At 43.3% G+C, this 26,995-nt stretch overlaps 1 protein-coding gene and 1 pseudogene across 2 annotated transcripts; one reads left to right on the top strand and one right to left on the bottom strand.

Moving 5' to 3' along the window:
* The first annotated feature begins 826 nt into the window (after positions 1–826).
* LOC146341246 (vomeronasal type-2 receptor 26-like) lies at positions 827–24,484 on the top strand. Of its 2 annotated transcripts, XM_084808307.1 has the most exons (6): positions 827–951; positions 11,560–11,828; positions 15,277–16,140; positions 18,338–18,565; positions 22,273–22,399; positions 23,582–24,484. In XM_084808307.1, exons 3-6 carry the CDS (start codon positions 15,340–15,342, stop codon positions 24,481–24,483), a joined length of 2,058 nt encoding a protein of 685 aa, XP_084664433.1. In that variant the 5' UTR covers positions 827–951; positions 11,560–11,828; positions 15,277–15,339; the 3' UTR covers position 24,484. The 2 variants fall into 2 exon arrangements, with proteins under 2 accessions (XP_084664433.1, XP_084664434.1); XM_084808308.1 differs by lacking the exon at positions 11,560–11,828 and having other exon boundaries at positions 15,277–15,484.
* LOC146341247 (KIF-binding protein pseudogene) lies at positions 10,142–11,880 on the bottom strand (annotated as a pseudogene).
* Positions 24,485–26,995: the final 2,511 nt, after the last annotated feature.

The raw sequence follows: 26,995 nt of genomic DNA, 5'->3' as shown, positions 1-26,995 counted from the left end.
CTATTCTGGAATTCAACTTTATGCCTGTTTCAGACTAAGCATCTGCCTCTGCCCCTCAGATCCTGGTCAGTTTAAAGTGGCCAGGTGTCCTATTATACAGAGGATAGCCATCCATTTGAAGTTCTGTCAGGGGATGGTCCTATATTTGAAAGTATCCTCTGTTTGAAGGGCTGCTCAACCTAAGTCCATTTTAAAGATAACGAACCATAAGAAGGAAGAACAGACAGGGGACTTGAAATTGCCCATCAATATTTAGCACCTGGACAGAGCAGACAGAGCATTTGACAACTGGATGATTTCAGCCACCACTGAAAAGGCACTCTCCTTAGTAGCCACCTGCCTCACCTCATTTGATGGGAACACCCACACGAAGGCCTCTGAAGATGAACTTAGGGTCCAGGCGGGTATATATGGGAGGATACTGTCATTTTTTAGCACTGCATAAATGGCCCCCTACCTGGAAGTCAACCTTCCCCATTTGGGCTGTGCCCCATGGACAGATAGAGGTTTCCCTGGGCCTAGAACTTAACAGCTTGAAGCAGACACCTGCTGAGGCCTGATAATCATCATCCACAGCCCCTTCATCTATATGGACAAACTGGCCTGACAGAAAATGTGGAGGTTACATGCATGCGTGTTGCTGCTGGTACTGCTGCTGATGCTGCCACTGTTCCATTCCACCACCCACCATGCCCAGTTTGGGGCGCACAATTCATGTTGCTGCCTATGCTGTGCCATACACCAGCACTGTCACCTCTCCTTCAAGGAACACCTGACATGACTTCTGCCCCTGCCACCACTTCCAGAATCTCACGTCCCTTTCCCCAGACAGGGAAAGATGGCTTCAGAGAAGAGGGCGTCAGTGTGCATACCTGAATGAGGCTGGTTGAGTGACCAGAGAATTTGACTGCTGGCCCAGAGATAGGCTTCTGAGTCCAGGCCTGGTGACTGGTAAGCTTACCTTTCACAGTAGTATTACTGCTAGGGCTGAGAACCCAGGGCCCATGTTACTCACCTTCAGGGTTTTCATAACTGACTAGGCCTCACTAATCCTCTTCCTCACAGATTTTTTTGAGAACTCCCATTCCCTCAGGTTTCATAGCAGAGGTGGCATTCTTCTGGGTGGCTGGTGGCCACTGTTTTAATATCTCAGAAGGCCCTTGGGAACAGTGCTATATCATTATGTAGCTATGTCCCCCTCGGACCTCCGGGGAAAGAAAATGGCTGCTGCCAGGTGGCATAGGGAACATTGCCGCATGTTGTAAGCCTCCACTTTCTCAAAAATTGCTGGAATCTGTCCCCACACCCATTTTCACACCAGTATATGGAGCAGTGCGGCCACAGTAACAATTACATTGTAGAGACAATAGCGCTACACAGTCCTGAACATAAAGATAGGCTTCATTTTACAAAGGACTTTGGTTTTAGAAAGGAGTTTCTTAACACTACTTACATACAGCTATTTTGTACAGCTATTTTGTCTTGTTGTCCTTAACAGATACTTTTCTAGTAAGAAAAAAAGATGGAAGATGCAGTGGGAAAGCACAGGAGCATTATAACAAAGATAACATCTGGACTCCCTGTAACATTACATATTGTTAGGGCAATTGTGCAGAAAAAGCCTCATCTGGGACCATTCTAGGTTTCCTCACCTAACCTCTCTCTGAGTGACTAGGAGAAACCTACTATTCCAGTAGCCAAGCAAATTCCTTAGTTACCATCACGCATTTAGGGAATACAGTTCAAGACACAGTATGGCTGCTACCAAAATGTATTTTGACTTTGGTGCAGCTTCCTGTCTTTCAGGCTTAGTGAGAGGGCCAGCTTCTTTCCTTTTGTTTTCCTCATTGTGGCTTTTCCGACATTCATCTTTGTTGTCCCACAAGAACAGAAAGCTCTTGTGATAAGATATGACAAACATGTTTTCTTCCATTTTTTTTATGTACCTGATGCCTCAGAAAGCCCATTATTATCTCCCCTGTAATTATCACATTCATGGTAATGACAATCTCATTTTGATAAGGCCTCCATAGATTTCCAGAGACCATTAGCAAAGTCTAAATGCAGGTTTAAAAATCATCTCTGCCATTCCAAACAAGGGGTAGGAAAGACAAAGAAGCAGGGCTTCAATTTCAGCTTTTGAGGAGCTGTAAAATAGGATTTCTGTCTGTGTAGCTGTAGATTGAAGTGCTATCCAAGGTGAGCTACTGTGATAAGGTCAAGTCTGATTGTAGTTCTAAAATTGTAGATGGAAACATGGGCATCTCTGTCTAAAAAGAGGATTTGCCCTCACTATGGTGGTGTTGATGGTGTTAGTCCTTGTTCTGCTCCCACACATGGTATCGAGGGCACATGCCAATCCTTGTGCCATCAGTGATTTGCTCAGTATTCCACATGTGTACCATCAGCCAGGTGACGTTATCATTGGTGGGCTCGCTTCTCACTACTTAGCTTCTCTTGATGAAGAAGAGTTCAAAGAATACCAAATCATCCATCAAATTCTTAATTTCGCGTAAGAACTTCATTTTTTCCACTAACCAGGTTATACTAATAGTCCAGTCCTAACTGTGTTTACTTTGAAGTAAGCCCCATTGATTTCAGTAGGGTTTACTTCCAGTTAAGGTGCAAAATTTAGGAGCCAAATATATCTTCTAGGAGCCATTTTGAAAGAAGGCAGAGGGAGAGCTGAGTTAGGGTGGCCACATACAATTAGCCAAAAAAGAAGTAATGCATCAGCAAAAGAGAGGACTAAAAAGGACACAGATTTGCATAAAATTTGCATATCTCAATTTATAGGTCTAGATGCATATTAATGACAGTACTATTAAATTACAATAATTTAAAGAGAAGTACAATGTATTTCTGTGTGCTGTATGCCTCCTCAATCTACTTAGTCCAAGTGCTAAACACTGATGGGCAACTCAAGACCCCCAGTCTTGGACCAGACAGCCCTTCAAATGGAGGACACCTTCAAGTACAGGATTGTCCTCTGACAGCCCTTCCAATAGAGGACAGTCTCCTGTAAAGTAGGACACATGGCCACACCAATCTGAGTGCATCAGTAAGATGAAAGATCCTGCTTTTGCTGGTATGTCCCGCTCTTTATTCTCATAGTCATAACCAGACCATTCTAGTAGCCCAGTCCTGAGTTTATTCTGAACTAGGTCCCACTGATTTCAGTAGGCTTTCCTTCCAGCAGAGTGCCAAAATTACTGCAAAAATTAAGAGGCAGCTAGATCTTGTAGGAGCCATCTTGGACAAAGGGAAAGATAGACATCTGAGTGCACCAGTGAGATGAGAAAAGTCCCCCTCCCCAACTTTCTATTTAAGCCACTATTTAACTGGGAAGTACCAGGACTTATACCTACTTATAATTCATAGCTTCTGGTTTGGGAATTGTTCCTCCAGTGAGTGGCTTCTGAGTAGTTAGGGACCAAAGAACTAAGAGGAGGAGGTGGCTTGCACCTACACAGAGTTGCAAAATAAGGGGAGAAACCAATGTACTGTCCCTTCAGAACGAAGGCATCAGTAACCATGACCAATTTCTGAATATCCAGTGGAATCTATATTACTGGATTTTTGCAGCCTTTGTCCAATGTTTAATTATGACTGCAGCCCTAGAATAGCTAATACAAGTAAGTTTTAGTTATTTTATTTGTACAATTATTTACTGGGATTCTTGCCCCTCTCTAATTTCTTGAGGATTTTTTGCCTCTGATTTTTGCCTCCATTTAACTGATTTATATGTACATTTTAATCAGTTTAAATATTTTAACTTTTTGTGGACATGCCTCTATAAGGATTCTGAATTTCTGGGGTTGTAAAAAGCGTGGTCTTCTATGCAACTGATGTTCTTGTAACAGCAATAGCAGCAGTGTAGGATGACAATGATTTCATGAGCTTGGTATATCTTCCTGTGATGGATTATGTAATTCTTATTGCAGCGTAGTGTCAAAGAAATACCAGCATATTCTGGCTTTGGCATTTGCAGTCAAGGAGATCAATGAGAATCCTATGATTTTACCTAATGTCAGCTTAGGATTCCACATCTATGACAGTTATGTCAATGATAGGATGACCTATCTGGCTACCCTGGGCCTCCTCTCCAAATGGCATAAGTTTTTCCCCAACTACAAATGCAATGTCCAGCAAAATCTGATGGCAGTCATTGGTGGACTTGACTTTCAGCCCTCCCGTCACTTGTCATCCATCTTAGGCATCTACAAGATTCCACAGGTAAGATGAAGGTTTGGTGACTTCACAAATTATTTTCTTTGCATGACTTTTTTTGTATTTTCTTCTTTCCATCCATCCATCTCTCTCCGTCTCATTCCATATAATTGTTACACTTTCCTGCCACTGACACGATGTCCTGGTTTGCTCATAAGTGACAGTTCACTTTGCTAGTTCACTCTGTTGCAAGTGGGAGTAGTTAAACAACTCAGGGATATTCTGCTAAACCCTGGGCTCCAATTCTGGCTTGTAAAGGGAATCTTTTAGGTTTGGGCATCATGAGAAACAGCACGCTCCCAATGGCAGGAGCAATCAAGCAGCATGAACTCGCCAGCTTACTCATTCATTACAACCTGTTTTTTTTGTTGTTTACAATTTTTAAACCCTTGGTTGCCATTACATGTAAATTAGGCCATTTTCTGATACAGGTTTCCTTTCAATTAATACTGTATCAGACAAATGTCCTTCTCTTGAACTGCACACCTGCATGTACTTTCTGTGCACTTTCTTTAACCTCACTTACAGTTACTTCTGAGTAAGCATTCATAACACAGAGGTGACAAGTAAGCCACTTCACACATTACATTTATTGTAAATAAACCTAAGGGGTTTAACACGTACACCTGGGTATGCAACAACACCCTTGCATTCTTATATATCATACAGGTAGACTCAGCAATGCTTTGTTTCATTTTTAAAAATATAGTGAAGTTAATAACCAGTGAGGGATCGTAGTTCAGGGGTAGAGTGTATGCTTTGCATGCAGAAAGTCCAAGGTTGAATTCCTGGCATCTCCACTAAAAAGGATCAGAGTTAACAATACTGGGAGAGGTACAAATATTATGAGCTGGTAAGGTAGCTAGTTTCTTATGGTCCTAACAAGTATTCGTATCTCAAAATAAAATTAATAATAAAATTCTGTATTAGATGTTGAATAAATAATTTATATTTTAAAAGATTATCTTATTTTTCCAAAGATCAGGACAATGTTTCCAGTGTTGATTAAATGTATTATATTTTTGTCTTCTTTCTTTTAATCTGTTAGAGTTAGTTTGCCAGGTAATGGGTGATGCTGATTTTAAATTTGTCTTTCACCTTTGCCCCCTTATTTAACCTGTAATTCCTAATAAATACCCAGTGGTACAAAACCAGGTTTCAACTTTGTGGTGTTGTGTTTCAACTTTGTAGTGTTGTGTCAAATGCTTTCTCCATATTTAAGAACATAATTATTGACTATATTCTTTGTTCTTATATGACAAATAATAATTACGATCAACTATATACAGTGGTAAGAAAAAGTTTGTGAAGCCTGATAATTATGGAAATTCCATAGTTTTACTGTGATAGCCTTTGTAAATCAAAACCAGTCCTTTTCTAAATATCCAGTAGGGTTTATATTATCCAATTCCATGTCTTGTGAAATAAAATGATGTATAAATTAGGCAAACAATGAGTACTTAAGAGTCAGGGTATGTGCAAAAGTAAGTGAACCCCTGGTTGCATTATTTGCTGCACTTGTGTATCTGTATATATTCGATAAACAAAAAAACCCTACAGTTCACCCCCCAAAAGTTAAGGCTGTGCAGTTTTCAACCAAGCTCCCAAAAGCAAGGAAATTTTCAGCTAAGGCTCATAAGCTTTAGCACCACATCCTCCCTAAGGAGGCAGAAAGTGCAAAGGAAATTGTGTGTGACAACACACAGCTAGTCCCTTTGGGGCAGGATGGAGAAGGTGGGGAACAAAATCAGACATAGACTTGAATGAGTGAAATAATTGGACACAACTTTCTTGGTTTCAGCTTGGAATAGAGTTAGTGGGAGCAAAGGTCATATATCCATTAATTTGACTGCCTGCCTGCGGTTCAACCCCTTCACCCTGGCCTTCATGCCAGAGGCCTCGGGGGGGGGGGGGAGCCATATGTCACAGCACAGACTTTTAAAGGGAGTCCATTTTCCCTTACAAATGGATACAATCCAAAGACTTCCACACCTACATAGTTGTGACTAAGAAATGACGGGTCACCCCTCACCCCCATTCCCTCTTTCCGCATTCACAGTAGGGCACTTTTGGACACAGGCTTTCTTTCCCACTTAGCACTACTTTGCGCTGTTTCATCCTCTCACTATATTGCAATAGTGCTGTTTTCCCATTCACAATATGTAGCCTAGTGCAGTAGCTGCTTTACCCATTCACAGTATGCAGCCTGTTTTTCAGAATAGTCAGCAGCTGGTTTTAATGCTTTTCTACTTTGTATTGTTTTATCCTCTGCTTTTTGGTTTTAATTTTTGTGAACCACTCAGAGAGCGTTGGCTATTGGGCAGGATAGAAATAAATAAATAAATAGCCCATTCACAGTATTCAGCCTGTTTTTCCCATTCATAATAGTGCAATGGTGCTGTTTCGATCATTCAGAACAGCACAGTAGCTGCTTTACCTATTCACAGTATGTAGCCTGTTTTCCCATTGACAATAGCGCTGTTTCAAGCATTCACAATAGTGCAGTAGCTGCTTTATCCATTCACAGTATGCAGCCTGTTTTTCCCCTTCGTTACAGCGCAGTAGCATTCTTTTGATAATTCAGAAAAGCGCAGTATCTGCTTTTCCAATTCACGGTATGTAGCCTGTTTTCCCCATTGACAATAGTGCAATAGTGCCATTTAAGCATTCACAGTACTGCAGTAGTTGCTTTACCGATTCAAATTATGTAGCCTGTTTTTCCCACTCACAATAGCACTGTTTCAAGCATTCACAATACCGCAGTAGCTGCTTTACCCATTCACAGTATGTAGCCTGACTTTTCCATTCATAATAGTGCAGTAGCATTGTTTCAAGCATTCACAGTAGCACAGTAGCTGCTTCACTGATTCACAATAGCTCAGTATCTTTTCACCTTTCACAATATCCTAATGGTGGATGAGAGGGGAGAGTTCTGGGGTAAACTACAGGGGCTTAATTCAGCACTTCCACTAAACTTCCCTGAGCAGGGGTGCATGGATTGGAGCAGGGAACAAGCCTCTCTCATTTGCTGAGCAGCACCTAGGAGGTTAATGATGTTCACTTCTGCTCCACCCACTCAACCCCGAAGTATGGGGGTTTCAGGTGCTGCGCAACCTGTGAAAGCGGGTTTTTTGGTAGTGCATACTCTGCTTTTCTTGCTTCTCATGCCCCTGATGGACCAAAGTGATGTCATGAAAATCCAGACATAACCAGTAAGAGCTTCTCATTCCATTTCCATGTAGATTAGGCAGATGTGGTATTAAGGCTTGTGAGCCTTAGCACACAATTTCCTTTTCAAGCAAGTTTTTTGGAGCTTGGTTGAAAACTGTATAGCCTTAACCTTTTCGATAGACCACAGGTTTTTTGTTTATTAAATTTCATGGGTTTGTTGAATGGATGAACTGAACTGTAGACATTATTCAGCTGGCAACCAAGCTATTCGCAGCCTGGACCTTACACCATGTCAACATCTAACATGAACATCATGTTCATCAACATCAAAGCAAGGATTATGAATTCAAACCCATTTTCAAATTAATAAATGGACCCAGAAGGTGTGATCTCTCTGACAATTATATACCAAGGCTGAAATCTTATACCCACTTAGTTGGGAGTATGCCCCCATTGAACTTGGTGGGACTTATTTCTGAGTAGACACATATATGGTTGCATTGTAAAGGAAAGGAAAGTCCATTATAATCAATGGCACTTAAACATGCATTTCATACTGGAATGTACAACAATAAATACAATATTAATTAATAATTAATACAATTATTTAAAATGTTTCCTTTACTATTTATCATTCTGTTTGACTTCCACCTGGGGATAGTCTGCACCTGTGCTTCAGGTATCACTGCTTTCCAAAATTGATAACTTCCTTGAACCTCATTTTCATTTAGGCTGCAATCCTATACCTACTTACCTAGAACTTGCTTCTGACTGTATGTATGTATATAGAGAGAGAATGAGAGAGAAAGAGAGAGAAGATTGCTTGGTTGAACTCAATGGGACTTGCTTCATTTATCTCATACCAAAAGTATCCCCCCTCCACCAGCCCACCAAACAGACCCTCTTCATACACCTGTTTCCAAGGAGATTCAGGACTCCCACCACCAACCTCACCAAACAGCTGTTTGGTGGGTGGTGGTGGAAGGCCTAAATCTCCTTGGAAACAGGTGTGCAAGGAGTCCATCTCATGTGCCAGTTTCTCAGAAGAATAAGAATTCCCCCTCCTCAACAACCTACCAAAGAGCTGTTTGGTGGAGTGGAGGGACATGGATCTACTTGGAAACAGGTAGGGCTGGGTGAAGTATAACCTTTCACTTTCTCATCCACATTCTCAGGAATGCAAAACATCCCCCCCCAATATTTGTAATGTTTTTTCTCTCAAGAGAATGTACTACCAGGCATGTTTATTTACTGATCCCTTTTAAAGGGTTAAAAAAGTACAACTGAACATATACAAAAATAAATATGACACCATTAAATTAGTGACCTGTTAAAAAAACCCTCAAGGGACAGTTAAGGAGGAATCTAAAACTCTGCCTATATCACAGTACCGAAAGCCTATTTTGTGGGGATGGATTGGACTGTTAGCATAACCTACCCCAAAAGTTACCCATAGGAGGAAACAGTTGGAGAACAGCATTAGAGTCAGACACTGAACTGCATAGTGGATGGAGAAAAATAAGGCAGGAAGGTTTATATGTCAGTACTAGGGATGGGGGAGAATTTCTCCCTGAAACTTCGGGGGGCTGAGTGCCAACGCATGCGGTCCTCCGAAGGTTGTTCGGGGAGAAATTCTCCGCCCCCCCCCCCCGGGATGGGACTTACCTTTCACGAATGTCCCTCCCGGTGGTGGGTCCCGGTGGCGGTTCGGCAGGTCTTCGTCAGGGGCGGGGGCGGCAGCCGGTCTTTTGACCGGCTGCCGCCGCCGCCATTACAAGAAAAGTAAAAAAAACAACGCCCCTGTGATAGGCTACGTAACGATTAACGTAGCCTATCACGGCTAGATTTGCAAAGTCAGCCGTGATAGGCTACGTTAATCATCATGTAGCCTATCACGGGTGATTTAAAAAAAAAAAAGCGCGTACGGCTAATGGCGGCCCCCATAGGGAGCCGCCATTCGCGTTCCTTATTTGGTCCCTGTAGCCTACGTAAAGATTTACGTAGACTATGGCGAAAATAAGGACAACACAAATAGCGTTGCCCTTATTTTCGTCGTAGTCTACGTAAATCTTTACGTAGACTACAGGGACCAAATAAGGAACGCGAATGGCGGCTCCCTATGGGGGCTGCCATTTGTGTACGTGCTTTTTTTTTTTTTTCAAAGTCACCCGTGATAGGCTACGTGACGATTAACGTAGCCTATCACAGCTGACTTTGCAGATCTAGCCGTGATAGGCTACGTTAATTGTTACGTAGCCTATCACAGGGGTGTTTTTTGTTTTTTTTTCTTTTGAAGTTCGCGGCCGGGGAGACGGGGTGCTTCTCCCCGGCCTGAATTTCGGCCGGGCGAGGCGGGAAGCCTCCCCCCCAGCCTGAATTTCGGCCGGGCAAGGAGGGAAGCCTCCCCCACTGGCCTGAACTTCGGGGGGAGCAGCGAAGCGCCTCCCCCCCACCGCGAAGCAAGCTGTGAGACCAGGTAAGTGACTTTCGTGCATCCCTAGTCAGTACAGAGCAAGCAATACAGTGCACCAGTTGGCCACTTGGATATTTAATACTGAATTGTGGGAGAACTACTACATTTGACAGTTTTCCATTTGATACGGGCTCTATGCTGCCTGCCACAGTGGGAGCTCACAACAGAAGAAGATGCTGGGTTATTACAAGGCAACTTCCATAAAGGAAACCATCTCTTTGGACAGAGATCATGTTAATATTGCACATTTCCAGGGAAGGAAGATGTTTAGGTGAAAGTAGAAAGCTTTGCTCTTAGCCTTTCCATTCTTGTTGGAAGAAGACCAACAACCATTTCTTTACTGAGTTCTAACTCATTTTCAATGGCCTGGACGGCCTCTGTGTGCTTCTCACAGTAGTCTACCAGAAATGAGTAATATTCCAATGACGTCTGCATGTTCTCCAACTGTTTCTTGCCATCTGAAGTAATAAGCTTGCCATAAAGGCGTGCAACATGAAACTTGGCCACCATTGCAGGGCGAGGAACATCCTCCTCCAGGGTCTCAGGGAAAACCTTATCAGGGTTCCTCAGTGAATCAGAAAAGAGTTCATAGAATTCTATTGCCAGCTGAGCAAGAGAATGGATTTTCTTTATTGTGTGGGAATCAAGCTCCTCTAGTCTATTACCAATGGCCACCTTTAAATCCATCATCTCATAGTAGGTATCTGCTAGTTCAAACTGAAGCTGCCTACTGAGGAGCAGATAATACTGAGGGTTTAAGCCTGCATATATTGGCTCCAGCATATCGATCCTATGCTTGTGCATCTTGCAACACTTCTCATAATCGTCTTCAAAGAAAGCCAGTACCTTGAACAAGGCACTATGGTCCTGAACAATTTCATTGTGGTCAGTGAAATACCCATCTACCTGAAAAAACTCTAGAGCTTCATTGACATAATTCTGACCCACCAAGAAGACTTCCCTGGCGTCTTTGAAGTCTAATGGGAACACACAGCTCACTTTTTTTCCGTGGCCAAAATAGAATCACACAGATCACTAGTTCCAAAGAGGCCGGCCTTCTTCCTGCCCTTCTCCTTCTCGTCCTCCTCTTTTCTCTGCTGGGCTTAAGCTCTGACTGCCTGTCCAGATCCAGCTCACCGATGTTGTCCTCAAGCAACTTCCGGGCTCCCTGCAACAAGTTCAAGCAGTACTTAATCCAACATCTGGCAATTTCGGCTTTCCTCTGTTGAAGATCTTGTTGATCTTGTTCTGTTTCATTGTCCTCTGCAGATGGCACTTGTCCAGCTTGGCCAAAGATGACACTGGCAGCTGCTAAACTATGCCTGGACTCCATGAAACATTGCTTTGTGAGATAATACTGAGACAAAGTAGCTGCACTGAGAGCCCATTCTACTGGATAGTAGCCACTATACTCAAGTTGCTGTTTGAGGGTGGTATGGCAATACTGCGCAGCCTTCTCAATCATTTCCAGATGTTGGTAGACTTGTACCAGATAATATCGTGTATGAGTATAGACCTTCTCAAATCTTTTTGATCTCTCTTGGTCAGAGTTTCTCTTCAGTCATAAAGTGTTCATTGGAATCAAGTGGAGGATTCCCATTCTCTTTCATGTACTGATTATACAAAGCCTCTGTAGATTCCAGGTAAGGCTGAGCTGTTTTAATGCCATCTCTTTCCGACCACAGAATACCCAGATTATTTCCCGGGAGAGGCGGTGCCGCTCCAGCAGCTGTAGGCTCTTCACCAGGTGCTCCTCACTGGCAGAGCACTCCTGGAGGTCCGTGTGGTTCACCCCCAGCTCGTACGCGACCGCGGCCAGCCGCATGGTGCGCAGCCGCTCCCTGCCATCGTCCTTGCCAGCGCCTGGAACGCCTTTGGCCTCGCCTGCCTCCTCGGAACCCAGCAGCAGCTGCTTGATGCCTTCGAGCAGCTCCCGCGCCCCGTACTTGGAGCGGTAAGGCTCGGTCTCTGGGTCCTTCTTGGACTCCACATACCCCATATTTGTCACTTTTGAGGTTTAGATGAGGAATTTCTTGAGTCGACTTGAGTATCTTACAGAAACCTTGAAGTTCAGTCATGTTTGCTGCCTCCATCTTTGTTTTCCCAGACTGCACCTTGGCACATTCAGAGGTGTACTGTGAGGGGAGAACATGGCTTCCTCTTCACTCCCCCCCACCCCCGTTCTGATCTTTATTTTGCCTCTCCTAAGAGCTAATATTCTTAACACTTTGTGGACAGTTTAAAGGTGGGGATGGTTACTTTTCTCTTTGTACAGATCAACGTAGAAGCTTGTCTTTACTTTTTAATTCTTCTTTCCGCTTTTGTTGAACAGGAACTGGGCAGGGGCGGAGATGGGTGGGAAGAGATACACTGAATGAAACCCATTTACCATGGCAACAAATGGCTTGCTGTTGACATTCTTTTGTAAACTATTACTGGCTCTAGGATAGAAGTTTCCTTGTGTGCTGATAGAAATATAATTTCATTGTTTCATATGTGATGATTCCAGCCCTCCCCGCAACACATACATTCTTACAAAGTAACAGCTGAGTAGCAGAGTCACCCGATCACAGATTTTATCCACTGATTTCACTTTGCCCCATGCAAGATAAAATTAAAAAGTTCTGATGAGGGAAATCAGACCCAACAAGTTCCTTATTACTGTTCCACTGATCAGAGGCTTCTATATATTGATGCAAAATAACAATGGCAAGTTACCTGTGAGTAAGCCCCACAGAACTCAGAGAGTTTTTCTTTTAAGTAAATATGCAAGACTCTAACCACTGCACCTTATCCCTTCCAGTAGAACTCAGGGAGTCCTCCCAGCGCCTATCAAAACAGGCAGATGTTCACCTGGCTCATCCCAAACATCTCATATAGAGATGGGAATGCCCATCTTTCTAAATTGAATTTCCGCCTGCTTCTTCTGAAGGCAATTGAAGTAGTCTCTCCCCCCCACACACACCCTTTTATCACCCCAGGACTCAAGACTTACTCAGCATTGTTGCTCTAACCACTGTAACTTACATCCCTTCAGTAGAACTCAAGGAATCTTCCTGGCTCCTATTAAGTTCTGATTGGTGGGCTGGTTGGTGGGCTGTGGGTGTGCTGAATCTGCTGGGAGACAGACACATGAGGACAGTCTTCCATGTATGCTGGTTTCCCAGCAGAATTGCCCTACCTCCCCACCAGGCCACCTTTCCCAGCAGATTAAGCCTCCCGGCTCCATCACTCCTCCAAACAGCATCACTGTCTCCTTCTCAGCTGCTAACACTATGTAGTAAATGGCAGTTCCCTCCCCCTCAACATTCTAAACCTGCTGTGATTGGGCGGGCGGGCGGGGGGGGGGAGAGGGAGACCAAGCTACTGAGCATGCCCAGGCTTATTGTTAGTCCTATTTAGGATCTCTCTCTAACAACAAACAAAACCACCACCTAACCAGCGTGCTCTCACTCTCACACAATGAAACAAAAGCAGGCTGGTCTCTCCACTCCAGTATCCCCCCCCCCTCCACCATTGTCACTGATTGGAGACTGTGGTGTTAGGTTCAGCCCTAATTTGGTAACTAGAGTTGCCATTCACCAAAGCTCCCTCCCTCCTCCTCTTCTCCCCTCTGTGATCTTTCTCAAGTTGATACATTTGGAGCCAGACTGTCTGGGCTGCTCAGAAGGCATCAGAAGAGCTATGAATGTCCGAGGTGGGCCAAGGCCCCTCGGCAATGAGCCGCTTCGCTTTGGGACACCTCAGTGCTGTTCTGATCTGCTTTGGATCATGCCAAAGCATCTCTGAAGCAGCCTGCTTCACTTCGTTATTCGGAATTTGGACCAAAGTGGTGCACAGCCCTAGCACTTACACCCCTGCCAATTCTGTTGCGGCCCACTGATTCTGTTGTGCAAGCAGTGGGTCCTGTGATTCCTTTGCGCAAGCAGGATCTTTTGCTTGCACAATAGAGATTTAATGCTTCCTAGAAGAAGCCCCCAAATGAGTGGAAATGCTAATTTCTGGATTGGGGCAGGTCAGCAGAACTCCTTTATGTGAGCTCTGTGGACCTACCCCATTCAGGAAATGAGAGTTTTAGCTCTTTTCTGGTTGCCCCCAGAAGCACTAAATCTCCATTCTGCAAGCAGCGGGCACCACTTGTGGAAGAGAATTGGTGGGGCACAACAGAATCAGTGGGGGCATAAGCGCCCCATTGGATACTACCCCTTGACTTGTTTTCTCTTGGACAATTTGGCTAAGCAGGAGTGCTGGAGCCCAAAACAAAACTTTCTGGCCATGACTATCCTCAGTAAAAATACACAAATCCCCACCCTCATTCCTTTTATCAGATTTATGAAATATGTCACACTGTACTGTGTCCCTAAGGATACTAGTTTCTTTAAAGGATGCCAGCTTGTTCTGCCTAAAGAATATCATAAGCTGGTGATGAAATCTCTTCATAATCATGTGTGATGTTTGGGCACTGAGAGCACATAAGATCTGGTCCATGCCAGATTACTTTGGCCTAGAATGACCAAAGACATTGGCCTAGAATGACCAAAGACATAGAACAGTATTCTAAAAACTGCTTTAGATGCATTCGAAGATAGACTTTCCCTGGCGAAGCCGCTGCCCATGTCAGTATAGTTACAGAAGTAACCTTGGAGTTAGTTTCTATGGTCTTCCTTACACCTGAGAATAATAGCAAAAACATCAGTAATATTCTTGTGATTACCAATCATTTCACTTGCTATGCTCAAGCCAATCTAGTCAAGGACCAGTGTGCCAGCATTGTGGCTAAGTTCCTCTGTGACAGATTCTTTGACCATTATGGATTGCCCAAACATATCTATTCTAATCAGGGAAGGGACTTTGAAGGTCAGTTGAGAGTCGGGGCCCCACAAGAGGATGGTAAGAACCATCCCCTTGTGGATTGTCCTTACCATCCACAAGAACATCCTCAACTTGAGAGCTTCAAGAGAACTCTGTTTGATATGTTTGGTACATTAGAATTGTCCAGAAAAGAAAAATGGAGCCAGCACATCGGTTACCTTGTGCATGCATACAATTGTACAAGATAAAACATTTTATTTAGTTTTAACTATTGGTTTTATTTAACTGTTGTATTTTGATAAAATATTTGTGAAGTCCCTATTTCCAGGAATGCAAAATAAACAAGAACAAAAATCCACTATTCCACTGGTTGAAGTTGGATGGGAAGTCTGTAACACCTTTGCATTCCAGATGGCAAGATTAAACAGAGTTTTTGTGATCTTGACTTGTTCTATCCTGGACAGTTTGGCCAAGCAGGAATGCTGGAGCCCAAAATAAAACTCTCTGGCTATGACTACTCTCAATGAAAATGCATATACCCATTCTTTCTATCAGATGTATGGAATACATGTCTCTTTATTTTCTTTTAGCTCAGCTATGGCTCTTTTGCTCCAGAGGAAAGTGACCAAACCCAATCCACTCCCTTCTACCGGATGGTCCCAAATGAAGCCTATCAGTACAATGGCATTATTGAGTTACTTCTGCACTTTGGCTGGATTTGGGTTGGATTCCTTGCTGTGGATAATGGGAGTGGAGAGAAGTTTTTGCAGACTCTGGAACCTATGCTTTCTGAAAGAGGTATTTGCTTTGCCTTCTCAGAGAGAACCCCTAAAGCCACTTATATGGCACAGTTTTATGAAATGCAGTGGAGGTGGTCCCAAATATATCAAGTAATTGTGGAGAACAAAGCCAATGCTGTCATTGTCTATGGTGACACTACGTTTATGTTTTGTTTGCGGTCTTTGCTAGCGCTAGGTGAAATGGAAAACAAGAATAGCACAGCTGTACACAAGGTATGGATTATAACTGCTCAGCTGGATTTCACAGCTGTAAATTATCAAATGAGTTGGGATATGGAAATCTTCCATGGTTCCATCTCCTTCACAGTTCATTCAAATGAGGTGCAAGGGTTCAAAACATTTCTTCAGCTCAGAAATCCATGCAGGCCAAATGGAGATGGATTTATCAGGGAGTTCTGGGCACAGACGTTTGTATGTATAATTTCCAATTGTATTCCGGATGAACTAAGCTCTGACGACTGCACTGGATTAGAGGAACTGGAGGACCTCCCTTCATCTGCTTTTGAAATGAGCATGACTGGCCACAGTTACAGTGTCTACAATGCTGTCTATGCCATAGCACATGCTTTACATGCCATGTACCTATCCAGGTTGAAACACAGAGCAATGGTGAAAGGAGCGAGACTGGAGTTTCAGGATCTGCAGCCTTGGCAGGTAATGCCTTCCTTGAGATTCATTTCTTTCTGGTCCAGAATGCTGTGACCAGAGTGCTTACAGAAAGTATCAGACTCCCTTGTTACCACAGCTTCACTGGCTACTGGTCTGTTTCCAGGCAGAAATCAAAGTGCTGTTTATGACCCATAAATCCGTATACAGCTTGGGACCAGGCTACCTGAAAGACCTCTATCTTCCATACAAGCCTGCCTGGTTCTTAAGATCTTCGGGAGAGGCCTTTCTTTTGAGACTGCCATCTTCAGAGAGGCGTTTGTTTGGTAGCAACCTGAGAGAGGGTCTCTTTGGTGGCCACTCCCAGACTGTGGAACTCCCTCCCAAGGGAATCTAGGTTCATTTCCTCTCTGCTGTCCTTTTGCCGGCAGGCAAGGACTGCTTTACGCAAGAAGGTCTTTGGCCTGTAAATGGGTCTGATGGGTTAGGTCCTGTATTTAATTCTTATTTGTTAATTTTATTGTATTTTAATGGATTGTTTTATTGTTTTAATCCATTTTAATTGTGTAAGCTGCCTTGATTTTTTGGTAGAGAGGCAGGGTACAAATACATGAATAAATAAATAAATACAGTCATGAAAAGAATAATGACATTCAGGATCATGTACAGCAGGGGCTCAGAACCATAATTGGGGGGGGCTATATGAGCCCCCCCCCCCAGCCCTCTGTGGGCTGTATGACATTAGGTAGACATGACCACAGCCACCTTACATCATCTGCTACCTGGTCCACGTGCCGGGCAGATCTTCCACCAAGCACTTGTGCCAGGGGCCAGGCTTCATTGCATATGTGCAATGAAGCAGAGGCGGCTGGAAGCAAAGGGGACCCTTCTGGTTTCACCCACCTCATCTCCTTCCCGCAATGGGGGAAGGAAGCAGGACCGGTGAAGCAGAGCCAAGTGGGTCCCAGAGGACTCAGCCAGCTCATCTACACTGCATGCAGGGCTTCCCTAACTGGGAAAGCCTGTGCACAGCAAAGCCGGCCTAGTTGCCTTTGGGTCCAGCTCTGCTTTGCCTGCCCTGCCTCCTTCCTGGTGAGAAAGCCTGAAGACAGTCAAGCCAAGCCAGCTGGAGGAGTGAAGGGAGCTTGACTGGCTTTGCCTGCCCTGCCTCCTTCCCACAACGGGAGAAGGAAGTAGGATGGGTGAAGCAGAGCAGGATGGGTCCCCGTCACCCCTCTAGAGGACCAAAGGGGACTCAGCTGGTTAGGAAAGCCCTACATACAGTGAAGCTGAGCTGGTCAAGTCCCCTTCACTCCTTTGATGTAGGAGCGACAGGGCTTTGATTGGCTCTGCCCCTGCTTCACCTGCCCCACTTCCTGTCCACAATGGAGAAAACTCCCAAAGAAAGCCTCCCACTACTTAGAGGTACAAAGAAAGCCTCCCACAACGCTATTTGTGTTGCCCTTATTTTCGCCGTAGTCTATGTAAATATTTACGTAGACTACCCGTGCCAAAATAAGGAATGCAAATGGCGGCACCCATGGGCGCTGCCATTTGCATACGCGCTCCCCCCCCCCAAAGTCAGCCATGATAGGCTACGTAAAGATTTACGTAGCCTATCACGGCTGACTGCAGGCCAGGGACGCAAACGGCGGCGGCTATGGCCGCCGCCATTTGCGTCCCGGCAGGAGAAGAACTTTCGCAGCCGGAGAGGCGGGGTGCTCCCCCCCGGCCAGAATTTTGGCGGGGAGGGATGGGGCGCCTCCCCCCTGCCCAGAATTTCGGGGGGAGGGACGGAGCGCCTCTCCCCCATCGCAAAGCAAGCTTCGGGATCAGGTAAGTGACTTTCGTCCATCCCTAGAAATTAGGGACTGTCCCTGGTAAATATGTATAGTTGGGGAAAACATGGTACATCTGGTAACTCCTGAGATGTGCTCATCACACAACTCCTGAAGAATTGTTTGGGCATTGCGGGGAGGGGGAGAATCCAAGCTCCAAGTCCCCATCCATCTTCTATCACCACCATCCTTTGTCCATCTTACTTTCCCTCCCGCGGTCTCACCCTCTTCCCATTTAGCTCCACAGAGATTTGTAGCATCAAATTTTTTTGGCTCCAGTCTGAGATTTAGGATAGCTCCATTCACTGACTGGCTCTCCCCTGTTTAGAGACAATTCGCATCCTGTAAAGGGAAATATTTGAGTTGTGAGTAATTGTTCCTTTGTATCTACTTTTCTTTCCATGCAGCTCTTTCCCTTTTTGAAGAGTGTCTCATTTAACAACAGTGCAGGGGAAACAGTGTCTTTTGGTAAGAACAGAGAATTGGAAGCTGGATTCGACATGACCAGCTTGGCCACTTTTCCGAACAACTCCTTCATGAGAGTCAAAGTGGGAAGGATGGACCTGCAGGCTCCTCCAGGCAAGGAATTTACCATCAGTGAGGACAAAATGGTGTGGCACAGAAGCTTCCAACAGGTAGGGTATGAGTTCAACACTTAGGGTATGACTGCAACATCCTGTGATAGTCTCTTGCTACTTCCTTCTCCATGGCTTTACTAGGCACTCAGCCACCTTTGCTTTACTTTAGCTACACAGGTGTGGTGACATCTCCCTAGATAAAAATTGTAGGATGCCCACTAATCAAAGTTAGTATTAGATACACAATAAATAGAAGAAGGCCCAACAGATGTAATTAGATTATAATTCACTATTCTTTGTTTAGAAAAATAGAGCAGATACAACATATACAGAATATACAATATGTTACAACAGATATTATCATTAAAAATCCATTGTTAGAGCTCAATTATGTAGTCAAATGCCATACAATAAATGTCTTATCCTAAGCCTGGAAGCTGTGCTCTCTGGCTTAACAGTCTTCAGTGGAAGCTACTTTTCCTACAGTGTAAGCAGATTATATAGCTTTCTGAATCTAATCATCTCCAGGAATGTTTAGGAGCAAAAATTGTTGTTTCGGGAATTGAGTAAAAGTGATAAGGCAATCGGTACTATATTTAGTTATTCTGGGAGTGTTTTATATATAAGGTTAGATATAAACCGAGAACTTTTTAAATAATTCTTAGAAGCTTCTTTGGCACAAGGCCAGATCTGAACGAAGAGTAAGGGGGTGACTTTGGATTTAGAGACTGCATCTTTGTCTTGGTGCCACTTGTACTCTTCTGAATTTAAGGGGATAAAAAGTGTTTAAGAAAATTACCCATTATTTACTCTTATTAAACAGCATTTTGTTTTTTAACTTCTTTTAATTATTCATCTGTGAAGCCCTCTTGTTCAGATCTCATTTTAAAATAACGCATTTTCCCTTTTTTTCTTCTACTTCAAGATAGTATTTTTGGTTGAATGCCTGGACTTGTTAAGATAAAAAGTTCCAGTAGTCCTTGAATTTATTTTACTAGGTTCCTGTATAATCATTCATTCATTCATTCATGTCAGCAGCATTTTGAGGCTTTGTCTGAGTTTAACATGTTTCTCTAAAGCTTTATTTTGAGTCATCTGAATGTTAACACGTTTCTTCTTGCTTTGCATGGCTGGATCTTAAGATGTATATTGGTCCTTTTAGTCCTCTGAGCCTGGAACAATCCATGATACTGGTACACGCATGCCACTTCCTTGAGTAGTGAGAAGATTTGGGGGTGCAGTAGTTTATGGCTTTTATTCTTTTAGAAGGAAGTCTCATGGTGTTTTGTAATATTACAGTTTATTTACAAATACACAGGGTGAGCACAGGAGGAGGCAGAGAACCTAACTCCTATAAGCAGCAAATTCCACAGCCCCACATCACATCTCTAGAGAGAGGGATACCCCCCACAACCACTTCCCACAGCTCAAGGGGAGCTCTCTTCTTGCTGTCTGCTTCCAACCCAAAGAAACTGCATTTCCTCTCAGGTGGGGTGCCAGGGGCATGCCCTTTTCTCAAGAACATCCAAGTATTTCCTAGCCATTCAGGAGACACACATTAGCCATTTAGGGCACAATCTTATGAATGTTTAGGCAGAAAAAGTCCTACAACTCCCAGCATTCCCCAGCCAGTATGGTTGGCTGGGGAATGCTGGGAGTTGTAGGACTTCTTTCTGTCTAAACATGCATAGGATTGCTCCTTTAAACATCATCTGGCCTAACAAAATGAAGGTATGACCATGTGGTTAGGTCTGGCTGACTGTTTTGATTAGTAAGGTGTGTTTGGTAGTCCTGGCCCCATAAATGTTTTTTCTGTCCAAACCTCAAAGCTGACAAAAATATGTAGGGAAATAGAAGATAATTGCACTGTAGATCACAAACCCAGGGTGTCTTAAATCTGGGGCCTGGTCTAGCCAGGACCCACACACTAAACAGATTTGAAGGTACCATTATGACTCAAGTTCACTTGTGTGAAAGAATGATAGTTTATTGGTAGAACAAGGATGCAGAGAATGAAAGCAAGGAAAGAAAGCTTACACACCCCTTAATTCTTGGTTCAGGCACTCCAGTTTCCAAAGATGTGACAGGTGCTGCCTCAGGGCTGGTTATGAGAGCAGGCGGTGCACCTTCCCCCTCTCAGACCAGAACAGGGTAACAGGCCAATCTGCTCAGGATTTTATAGCGCACATCTCCTGAGTTAGAATACTGTCAGAAGGTACGCATACTACCCCTCTTACCAAGGCCTTTCTCTCTTGGCTGCAAAGAAAGTTTCTCACAGCATAGAAAGGAGCAACCTTATCAACTAGAAGGTACAAACCAACTGTGCATTGTTTAACTTTGTTAGTAGCAAAAAAGTGGCCTTCACAGCTTGAATACAGCTATGGGAACCAACTCTAAAATCATAAAAATATTACCAACTGCTTTAACCAATCAGTATACTTATGCCACTGCATACGACTTGTGAAAATTCATGCCTGCCTTCCTGCTATTCTTCCAAAACCAAACCCAGTACACGGTGTATTCTAAACAATGTCTTATACATTTTTTGAATAGGTGGGGCATGAAACCTGTATTTTGCTGACTGCCAGGTCTCTTTGCAGCAGGAGTTTAGGGACTCTCAGCCAGGTGGGATCAGCTTTTTTGTTCCAGTTCTAATGAGAATGTTGCACATTTTGTAGATAAGGAAAGTGGAAGTTCATCCTGAAATCTAATAAAGCATTAGCACAAAAGCTTGCAAGGATGTGACTGGAACAGGTCAAGCTGATTTCAAGAAAGAAAGTCTGGCCAATTGGGATGTTCAAGATTGTGTAACTAGCAGTGAAATCTGGGAAAGTTCAGCACTCACTCCATTTTGAAGGCCTGTTGACTTGTTTAGAACTGCCTCTTGCACTAATTCCACTTGTACTGTGACAAATAGCCCTTGACACCCGAATTGTTCCAAAAGGATTGAATTATTTTGAACTGATCAGAGAGTTTCCAGTGTAGTTTCTCCATATACACAAATTAGTATCTCCAAAGTCTTCTACCTGTACCCAAGCCACTGGTTCCTACAACAAAAGATTAGCCTTTACAAGGTCTTCCTAATTCACACACACTAGTTCTTTGATGATTTTGTCACCATCTGCAAGATCACTGTTTGGTTCTACTTCCTTCCTGTCAGGAAACCTTCAAACCTAAACTGCTTCACGTTCATACCTAAGTCATACCTAACTTTGGCTTCAAACCCCTTAAAATTTAACTAAAACATTAAAATGGAGCTTTAGAAACTCAATATTTCTCACAATTTGTTCTTTGTCACATTGGCAATTTTAGACAAAATCAAAACGGCCAGTTTGAAATGTGTGATAGTAACAGTGATAATAGATACCATTAATAGTTCTTAGTCAGAGGGAAAAACTCATGCCAGAGTGTTGAACCCTGGAAAGTCACTTATTTCTTCTGTTTGTTTTGATCCCCACTTCACTCAAAAAATAGACAAACTGTTGTCTATCCAAGTTAATGTAAACAGGAGTTTAGTCATTATAGACCCTGGATTCAAAATGGATAGTGGTTCTTAAATGAACTTAGGTTTCACTGAAATTGTCTTCAAGTGACTTCCATGCTTGTAGTTAAAAAAAGTATTCCTATACATGTTTCTTCAGAAGTATGTCCTGCTGTTTTCAGTGGGACTTACACAAAGGTAAATTTGGATAGGATTGTGGCCTAATTTTCCTAAAGCTCATTATTTTCTGCTGCTAAACTGTTCTTGTAATTCAAATGGACAGGTGCCACCCATTTCTTTATGTAACAAAAAGTGCCCTCCTGGTTCCAGCAGAAAAAAGAAGGAGGGAGAGAAATTCTGCTGTTATGATTGTGTTCCATGTCCCAAAGGCAAGATTTCACATGAGAAAGGTAAGAGATACAAGATGTATTTCTCAAAGACATGCCAGATTACATATTGTAAAATAAGTTTGTGACAGTGTGAAAGGAATCAAGAGCAACTGTTACAGATAATTATGCCTTGTCACTGAAGCTCACAACTTTGGGTTTCTGCAGGGGAATAATGTGTCCAGCTGGAGACAATTGAACAACTGCGTCAATTGGAGACAACTCCCTTTTTAGTGCTGTGTCCTACTCTCTGTGATAATTCAGAGGCTACTACTGGCCTAGAATGGTTTTGGTCTCTTCTACCTGCATTTCCATGGTTTATCTAATATTTGTCAGATGTTAAAACATAGGAGCTTCAGAGTCATTTTGAATTATGGTTATTATTTAATGCAGGGAATAAATGACTGAAGATTCATTCACAAGATATCTCAGAAGAGCTCATATCATTGTGCTGGAAGGGGTAGTAAGCAGTGGTGAGGGAATATAAAAAGTCTGCCATCACTGTAAATGTTTTCTACAGGTTGTAATGCTGCCCTGATCTGAGGCTGTGAGTGTGATGTGCAAATCTGGATTGCTGGGTTGTTTAAGGGCTAAACCCAGCAGTTAAGCTATGGCTTGTTGTTGGGTTAGCCGCTAGGTTGTTTAGCACGTAAACAACGCAGCTGTCCAGGCTAGCATGTCATGCTCACAACCTCTGATCAGGCCAATCAGAGGGAGTTTATAGAAAGCAGCTTGCACACAGTGCATATCCCAGCAAATCATGGGTGATATGCGAACTGGCCCGTTACATAAATATACACATACACATTATTTTTAATATAGGTACTTATAAAAACAGCAGATGGAGGGCCTGATCTTAGAAGAGGAATTCCTCATTCAAATTTGCATGGTTGGGAATGCTTCTTCTAAGATGGCATCTGCTGTAACACACACACACAAAACAAAGCAAAATAAAAACTCTGTCAAAATGTCTATTTTAGTAACATGTACTTTTATTCAGATAGTAGCTGATTAAATCTCATTTGGTTGATCAAATAAGGTTTTGTTAATCATGTGAAGCCCTATTTGCATCCCTTCAACATGGCAGGTGGTGACTTCTAGCAACCACACTGTTGCTACTTTCAATTAAATGCTATAGTGCCAAAACCAAAATATTGGTAGATCCTCTCCAATACATAATGAACTCACATCTCTTCTTTTTTTCAGACATGGTTAACTGTGTTGAGTGCTCAGAAGATCGCTATCCAAACAAGAACCAATCACAATGCATTCCAAAAACAATAAACTTCCTGTCTTTTAGAGAACCTCTGGGAATAAGCCTAGCTTTTGTTGCTCTTTCATTTTCTCTACTCACATTGCTGGTCTCAGTCATCTTCATTAAGCATCAGGACACACCAATTGTCAAAGCCAACAATCAGGCTCTCACCTACACTCTCCTTACCTCCCTCTTGCTCTGCTTTCTCTGTTCCTGCCTCTTCCTCAGCCCACCAGAGAAAGGGACCTGCCTTCTCCGACAAATTGCTTTTGGTATTATTTTTACAGTGACTGTTTCTTGTGTATTGGCCAAAACCATCACTGTGATTTTGGCCTTTGTGGCTACAAAACCAGGATCCAGAATGAAGAAATGGGTGGGGAAAAGACTGGCAAGCTCCATTGTATGTTACTGCTCCCTTATCCAAATAGGCATTTGTACTGCGTGGCTGGGAACCTCTCCTCCGTTCCCTAATTCTGATATGCATTCCTTGATGGGAGAAATCATCCTAGAATGTAATGAAGGGTCAGTCACCATGTTTTACTGTGTCCTGGGCTACATGGGCTTCTTGGCCATTGTCAGTTTTGTTGTGGCATTTCTAGCCAGGAAGCTGCCTGATAGTTTTAACGAGGCCAAATTTATCTCCTTCTCCATGTTAGTCTTTTGTAGTGTTTGGGTGTCCTTTGTTCCAGTCTACCTGAGCACAAAGGGGAAATACATGGTGGCTGTGGAGATCTTCTCCATCTTGGCTTCCAGTGCTGGCTTACTGGGTTCCATCTTTGCCCCCAAATGCTACATTATTGTGTTGAGACCCAATCTGAACAGCAAGGAACAGTTAATAAAGAGGAAATACTAAAGGATCCTAGCATCTTTGTTTTCTGTCACACCACAGTTTTAAGTAATATCTTCTCTGATGCCCCTCACCAGCAGTTTCTTTCAGCAGTTTCATTAGGGAGAAACAAAATGGAGAGAAGGAGATCCAGAGCCCTCCAGAGCTCTGGAGGGCAACTATTTGAATTATTTTCTGGTGGGCATTTGTTTGAATTATTTACAATTGCTGCAGTCTGAGAATGCTGACATGGTGTTTGGAGAGTTTTGGCCTAATCATTGTTTATTTGACCGTTGTCTTTCTTGGCTTTTAACATCTAGCCAAATGGAGTGGCTGACTGGTCCTAGTTCCATCTCCTTGAGAGAGGTGGATGGTCCAAAAGGCTTTGTAGGAGGAAGTTGTCAGTCTACACCTAAAGGAGCCTTAATTGGATATGGCAGTCAATTGTCTATTTCCTCCCACTATTAAATATAGTGCCCTGGTTTCCCCAAATGGCACTATATCTAACACCCCCAGACAAAACATGGGGAAAATGGGGTTTCTCCACCGCTTCAAAGTTTCTTCTCATCATTTCACATGCCTACCTTCGATCACCTCTTGGATGAGAAAAAAAAAAAAGATTGATAAAGGGAAATGCCTCTGAATTTAGGGAGAGATCAGGGCTCATCAACTTGCATATTCTTTTTAAAAGTGTCCTCAGTGTGTAGACATTGCATAATTTCACCACAATAGTACTTCAGAGTGCAAGAGTAAGGTCTAGGAGATGTTGCATATGTTTACAGGTGTCCAGTCATCCAGCTGTACATCCTTTCTATCAGGCAAATATAGATGGTAAGTGAATCCATGGTATGCAATTAAAAACTCATGCAAATTGGATCAGTCAAGGAAGCCAGCCAAGCCACAGTCTACACATAAAGTGAACCTATGGTATAGAACTCAAAATTCAAGCAAAGAAGATCACTCAAGGTCAGGAAGTGAACCAAGCCTCAGATCAGGTGACTCCATGACAGATGATTAAAAGGCTATGTGAAAGCAGACCACTCAGTGAAATCAGCTGGCTTTCTTCTATGTACGAATACATACACAAATCTACCATATTTATGTCCAATTCCACCTGCACTTCCTTTTTTATAACCCCCCTCCTCAACACAAACAGATTCTATCTGTCTCTTTTTTCTTCTCTGAAATTCTGGGTATGATCCAGACTTAGTCATACTTAGAGCAAATGTACTGAAAGAAATGGGACTTAATTTAGTCATTACTAGCTTCACTCCCATTGATTTCAGTGGGTCTGCCCTAAGTGTGGCAATGTTTGATTCCAATCCCCTGTCTACACAAACACTGGCATCTTCTTCTAACGCTTCCACCCCTATATTACTGCCTTGATGCTCAATACCCACCTGATTTTGGCTTTTCTGATTGGTCTCTGCCTACTCTGAACAATCCCTGACTACACATCTGCCTCTGGCCCTCAGCCTTCCCTGTCTGACCATGCCTCCTAGGCTGATAGTCAGCTTTCTCTGGGCCTGGAACCTAACAACTTGAAGCAGACTCCTGCTGAAGCCTGATAAACACCCACAGCCCTTTCATCTATATGGACAAACTGGTCTGACAGAAAATACATGTATGTCCTGCTGGTGCCAACACTGTACCACTCTACGTCCCCCCATCCCATCCGCACTTACAGGGCCTACAAAGCCTGGCTTCATTTTGCTGCCTCTGGTGTGCCATACAACAGCACTTCTCCTTCAGGGAATATCTGATGTGGCTTCATTTCTGCCCCTGATCCTGCTTCCAGAATTTCACTTCCTTTCCCCCAGACAGGCATGTTTAGATGGCTTCAGAGAAGAGGCCATCGTTGTACATACCTGAATGAGGGTAGCTGAGAGACTAGATAATTTGATCGTTGGGCCAGAGACAGGCTTCTGAGTCCAGGCCTGGTGACTGGTAAGCTTACCTTTCACAGTAGTATTACTGCTAGGGATAAGATCCTAGGGCTCATGCTACTCTCACTCAGGCTTTTCATAACTGACTAGGCCTCACTAAGCCTCTTCCTCACAGCTTTTTTGAGAACTCTCATTCCCTCAGTAGCTACATGGCTGCGTGCAGAAATTTAAGCTCAACAGTTGTGGAAGTTCACTTTACCTTTTTTTGCTTCCACCACAAGTTTTGGGGTGGTGGTGATATTCTTCTTGGTAGCTGGTAGCCACTATTTTAATCTTTCAGAAGTCCCTTGGGAACAGTGTTAAATGGTCATGTAGCAATTTATTTATTTATTTATTTATTCATTTATTCATTTCATTTCTATACCGCCCAATAGCCGAAGCAATGTTGTCATGTAGCAATGGAACAACTGATTGGTTCAAAATTGGGAAAGGAGTACAACAAGGCTGCATGGTGTCGCCCTGCTTATTTAATTTATATGCAGAGTACATCATGAGAAACGCCGGGTTGGATGAATCACAGGTCGGAATTAAGATTGCCGGGAGAATTAACAACCTCAGATACGCAGACGATACCACCCTAATGGCAGAAAGCG

This window comes from Heloderma suspectum, chromosome 6 (genome assembly GCF_057233095.1).
Source record: "Heloderma suspectum isolate Gila_16-S chromosome 6, 16-S_ref, whole genome shotgun sequence".
In the NCBI taxonomy this organism is placed as follows: Eukaryota; Metazoa; Chordata; class Lepidosauria; order Squamata; family Helodermatidae; genus Heloderma; species Heloderma suspectum.
The sequence above is the reverse complement of the archived record's forward strand: the minus strand, read 5'-3'. Positions and strand labels throughout refer to the sequence as shown.